Source organism: Quercus lobata, chromosome 10 (genome assembly GCF_001633185.2).
Source record: "Quercus lobata isolate SW786 chromosome 10, ValleyOak3.0 Primary Assembly, whole genome shotgun sequence".
NCBI lineage: Eukaryota > Viridiplantae > Streptophyta > Magnoliopsida > Fagales > Fagaceae > Quercus > Quercus lobata.
Genome location: NC_044913.1, coordinates 55,633,604 through 55,639,261, shown reverse-complemented (window position 1 = coordinate 55,639,261; position 5,658 = coordinate 55,633,604). Strand labels below are relative to the sequence as shown.

The 5,658-nt window shown below is 42.1% G+C and overlaps 1 protein-coding gene across 1 annotated transcript; it reads left to right on the top strand.

Moving 5' to 3' along the window:
• Positions 1-3,773: 3,773 nt before the first annotated feature.
• Positions 3,774-4,316, top strand: LOC115965021. The gene has a single exon (XM_031084234.1). The coding sequence runs from the start codon at positions 3,774-3,776 to the stop codon at positions 4,314-4,316; it is 543 nt and encodes a 180-aa protein (XP_030940094.1).
• The last annotated feature ends 1,342 nt before the right edge of the window (positions 4,317-5,658 follow it).

The following is a 5,658-nucleotide window of genomic DNA, read 5'->3' as shown; positions in this document are numbered from 1 at the left end:
AACCAAACCTTACAACATATTGAGCCCATCCCAAAAATAACAAGTCCACCCACCCATATTACAAACAATAGTCATTCTCCACCAAACCATCAGCCCGAATCAAATAACCACTCCCCTGTTCTAGCATCTTCTTCACCCTTGGTTTCATCTCCTCATTGCCGCACTAAGGTGACTTTGTCCAACACCTCCATTCCCAAAGTCACAACACCAAGCACCGACATCAAAACACATGGCAGCAACACTCCATTGTCCAAAAGAAAAGCCGTGCCTCAAGAATTGAAGAAATCTCCCAAAAGGGTCAAGCTGGTGATACACGCTCCTGAAACTAAGATCTTGAACCCCAAACCAGTGACCTTCATTCCCAAATCAAGAGTGGAGCATTCCATTTTGGCAGAAAGGCAAAATGTCCATGGTGATTCCCACCACGAAGTGCAAGGTGAGTGTACTGAATCTTCATCCTACATTGAAACCCATGATATTGAATCTTACAATGGCAACCCATATATTTTGTCATCTCTCCCTGTTACTACTACTATGGCCGAGGAGGCGGGCCTTATCAAGCCCCCAACCTCCCCATGAAAATCCCTGGTTAGAACTGTCGCGGCATCTGCAACGCTGCGACAGTCAGAGCCCTTAAGGCTCATTTAAAAGGGAATAGCCCGGATGTTGTTTTTTTGAGTGAAACTAAAGCCTCTTTCAGTAGGATGCAGTTTATTTTAAAGTCAATAAAATTTGCAGATATGTGTGTAGTAGAAGCTAAGGGTATTGCAGGTGGTATTTGTATGATGTGGAGGTCTGGGATCACTATTCAGAAGGTAGAGTTCAACAAAAATCTCATTGCTGTTAAGGTTGTTGATGCTATAAGATCTTGGCTTCTTGTTGGCTTTTACGGCACTCCTTATCCAGCAAAGAAGCAAAAGGTTTGGGAGAACCTTATGGCACTATTAGAGTCCTGCAATTGTCCATGGGCATGTTTGGGTGATTTCAACTTCACCTTGGAGGACAATGAAATCTCAACTAATGGCAGTAGGGGTGCAGGGGACTCAAAAAATAATTTCCTTAAGGAACTTGTGTTTGAATTCGGTGCCATAGACTTGGGATATTCAGGAAATGCATTTACGTGGGCAAGAGGAAAATGGGGAAGTGCTGCTATCAAAAGACGCCTTGATAGAACTATTGCTAATATTTCCTGGAGGCTTGCTTTTCCAGATGCTACTGTGACCCATCTAGGAGCTATCAATTCTGACCACAAACCGATACTCCTTGACACTAATCCATCGCAAAGTTTTGCTAATAGACCTTTCAGATTTGAAGCAGCTTGGGTAAGGGACAATGGCTGTAACTCAGTTGTTGAAGAGGAGTGGAATGGCCACGAAAGTGGATCGGAATTTGAAATTCTAAAGAAGAAACAAGAAGCGACCAGGATAGCGCTTCGTAAATGGAACAAGCAAGTTTTTGGGAATTGCCAAGATAGAATTAACCGGTTGTTGGGAAAAATTAATGAAGTTCAGAGGAGGCAGCCGTCTGAAGAGAATGGGAAGATTGAAGAAGCACTGCAGATTGAACTCTCCGAGTGGCTTGCAAGATCTGAAATGATGTGGAAGCAGAAGTCAAGGGAACTTTGGTTGAAGGAGGGCGACAGGAATACCAAATTCTTTCACCTTTCTACCATTATTAGAAGAAGACAAAACAGTATCATGGCGTTAAAAGCCGAGAATGGTCAGTGGGTGACCAGAGCCAATCAAATTAGAGAGTTGTTCTACCAGCACTTCAAGAATCTGTTTACTGACGAGGAAGTTGATTTCCCGGAAAACCTTGATGACCTCATGACACGCTGCATTTCTGAGGAAGAAAATCAAGGCCTAAACACCATCCCCACCCCAGAGGAAATAAAGACTGCCTTGTTTAGTATGCAGGATTTGAAAGCCCCCAGGCCAGACGGATTCCCCGCCCTTTTCTATAAGGAATTCTGGCCTACTGTTGGAAACACTGTAACGTGTGCAGTAACAGCTTTCTTCACCAATGGATGCCTACCCAAGGATGCAAATGACTCACTCATAGTTCTAATCCCAAAATCCCCTAACCCAATCTCTGTCAACAACTTCCGGCCCATTAGTCTTTGCAACGTTGTGTATAAGATCATATCCAAGTTGATTGTGGCGAAACTTAGGCCTTTGCTCCATAAGATTATTTCTCCATGTCCATCAGCGTTCATCCCGGGTAGATGGATTGCAGAAAATCAGGTGGTTGTGCACGAGCTACTTCATAGCTTCAAATCCAGGAAAGTTAAAAATGGGTTCATGGCTCTCAAGTTAGACCTACAAAAGGCGTATGATAGAGTCAATTGGAAGTTTATTCAAGCGGTGCTCACAAATTTGGGGTTTAGCAGTACGTTTATTGGCTGGATCATGGCTTGTTTATCCTCAGCCTCCTTTGAAGTCCTGGTGAATGGGGGAAAATCAAATCATTTTGCGCCTAGGAGAGGGTTAAGGCAAGGAGACCCCCTTTCTCCATACCTTTTCATTTTAGCCCAAGAAGTGCTCTCAAGAATGCTGGATAAAGAACTGATGAAGGGCAACGTCAGTGGAGCTAAAGCGAGTATCAGAAGTCCAGCCTTAACTCATGTTATGTATGCCGATGACATTGTCCTTTTCTCAAAAGCGACAAGGCATGATGCTAGAACTCTCTCCACCTATTTGGAAAAATACTGTGACTGGTCTGGGCAGAGCATTAATAGAGCCAAATCAGGTATTTTCTTCTCTAAACACACATTGGCTGAAAATAGAAGAGCAATTAAGCTGGAATTTGGAATGAGGAAGCTGAAAAAAGATGCTATTTATCTAGGAGCCCCTTTGTTCCCCATAAGATCACCATCCAGAGATTTTAAATTCTTGGAGGATAAATTGGAAGCCAAACTAGCTGGCTGGAGAAGTTGTTGCCTTTCATGGGCTGGTAGAGCCACTCTTATCAAAACAGTAGCCCATAGTATCCCTACATACACCCTATCAGCATTCAATGTGCCATCAAATAGCTGTAACAAGCTAGATGCAGCTACTAGGTGGTTTTGGTGGAAGCCTAAAGATAGAGGCAGCAGATACATTGCGTGGGCATCATGGGACAAACTATGTCATCCCAAAAAATTTGGTGGACTGGGTTTCAAGAAAACGAAGGAGATGAACTTAGCTTTGATAGCTAAATTTGCATGGTTCATGGCCTCGAATAGACAAAGTTTGTGTATGGATGTGTTGAGATCCAAATATAAAGTAAACAGTGGCTGGTTGACAGCGAATTCAGTGGCTATTGCTTCTCCAACTTGGAGAGCTATTGAAGAAGCAAAGAAGCTTGTAGCGAAGGGTGGATGTTTTATTATCGGGAATGGTAAATCAGTTCAGGTGTGGTCAGACCCTTGGGTGCCTGAAGCTGTAAATTTCATGCATCAACCCAGACTTGAGGAATACAGAAAGTTGACCATTAAAGTCAGCGAGCTCATTGACCCCACTACCAAATCTTGGATCTCAGATTAGGTGAAGGAACTATTTGCTCCAACCGATGCAAGAGCCATTCTTAACATGTCTATTCCAATGTCACAGAAGGAAGACAAGTTAGTGTGGCTCCCGGACTCAAAAGGTCGGTTCTCAGTTAAATCCATCCATAATGTTGCTTTTGCTCATCCTGACTGTGTTGATCAGCCTTAAGCTTGTTGGTCCAAACTTTGGAAGGAAAAATTCCCAGAGAGGCTCAAAATGTTGATATGGAGGATAAGCATCAACGCCATGCCAACAAAGGCTAATCTCCAAGTTTGCCTTAACCATGTAGATGCATCTTGCCTATTATGCAATGCTGAACAAGAAGACAGTGAACACATTTTTTTCAGATGCCCATTTGCTCGAGCTCTATGGTCAGCCGCTTGTTGGGGTCTTCAAGTTGACAATGTGACTCTTACTTCGACAAAGGATATAGTATCCTTCATCATGGAGCCACCTGCCTCACTTATCCCTACACATAAGGCTTGGAGTGTGTCTCTCAACATGGCACTAGTTATTGATGAGATTTGGATGTCCAGAAACCTCAAACAATTTAGTAACATTGACCCTGATGCGTTGAAGGCAAGGCAGAACATCCAAACCAGATTCAATGAAATTGTTAAAGCCTCTTCGTCAACTACCCAACATCCCAAAGAGATAAGTAGCAAGAATTGGACTCCACCCCCTTCTGGCTACATCAAGCTCAATGTGGATGCTGCAATCCAGCAAGACTCAGGCTCTGCCTTAGCAGTTGTTGCAAGGAATCACTTGGGTGAAGTGCTATCAATCTAGGCCAAAAAGCATCACAGCTCCTCCCCTGCAATTGCTGAAGCCGAAGCACTTTATTGGGTACGGAGAGCATGCAACTTGGCAGCGCATGTAGCTGCCAAGTTTGCGCTGAAATCTGATTTTGAGTTTCATTTTAATAAAGGAAATCTCCCACCCTCGTTAGAGGCTGTTTGTAGGGATGATTCCGTTGCTTGTTTTCCTGTTTTACTCTAATAGAAGTACTGTTTACCAAAAAAAAAAGAAAGGCAAATGCCCATTTTGGCCCATGTGGTCATATGTGAGTAAGCTCAACTACTGGTAACAATACTAGAATTGGTAATATTATTGCATTGTTGTACTTCCATTTTATCTTAGTGAATTTTTCAGTTTGTACTTATAAACCACTCGTAGGGTTTTCCCATCATAACCAAATCGCATGTGTCAAATATATTTTTTGCTACATCTAATATTTACTATATGGTTGAGCCCATCACATGCTAAATCCGATCTTCACATAATTAGCTCAACTAATCAATTTGGTCAATAGACTATAACCAAGTAGGGTCTAAATTTTTCAACATTGTCCCTTATCCTAGAGTTACTCTCTCTCTCTCTCTCTCTCTCTCTCTCTCTCTCTCTCTATATATATATATATATATGTATATATGAATGTTTTGTTACAAACAATGATATTTAATTTGTAACAAGCTATCAAATGTAATTTTACATGGTGGATGACCGTTGAAGAAGAAATTCATATATAATCTTTCTCACATTTCTTTGTCTTGTATTGTTATTTTTTTTACAACACAAAGAGCAATATTTCATTATTTCTCTCTCTCGCTCTCACTTGCTCTCTTTCTTTCTCGCCCTCGTCATCTCTCTCACTCTATCTCTCCAACTTGCAAGAACAAGGACAATTAGTCCTACACACTAACAATATACATATTTCGAATACACCGAAAAATGTGAACACTTGGTGTCCACACTTTACACATGGTACCGAAGTGATGTAATAATTTTCCTTTTTAACTATCTTGCTTATGTGCCATGAAATGTACACCTTGGTCCTGACATCATCCTCTGATCATGGCATAAATGTCAAGGCAAGGACGAAAAACAAAGGAACACAAGCAAGGCCTACAATCCAAACAAGATAGCTGGGAAGGAACGTAGCTATCATTAGTAAGAACCCTGTGGTAGCAGCAGCAGATCCTATCCCTCCAAGAACTCTAGCAATTTGTGGCCTTCTCTGGATTAGCAAGAGAGCAGTGATGCAACAAAGGTAACCCACCAAGTTACTGACCACAACACAAACTAGGAGCACCTTGGTGTAGGAAGATTGGCCACTAAAATTGAAGGCGGC

Coding starts and splice junctions, on each gene's coding strand:
- LOC115965021 (XM_031084234.1), top strand. CDS start 3,774: ATGCCAACAAAGGCTAATCTCCAAGTTTGCCTTAACCATGTAGATGCA.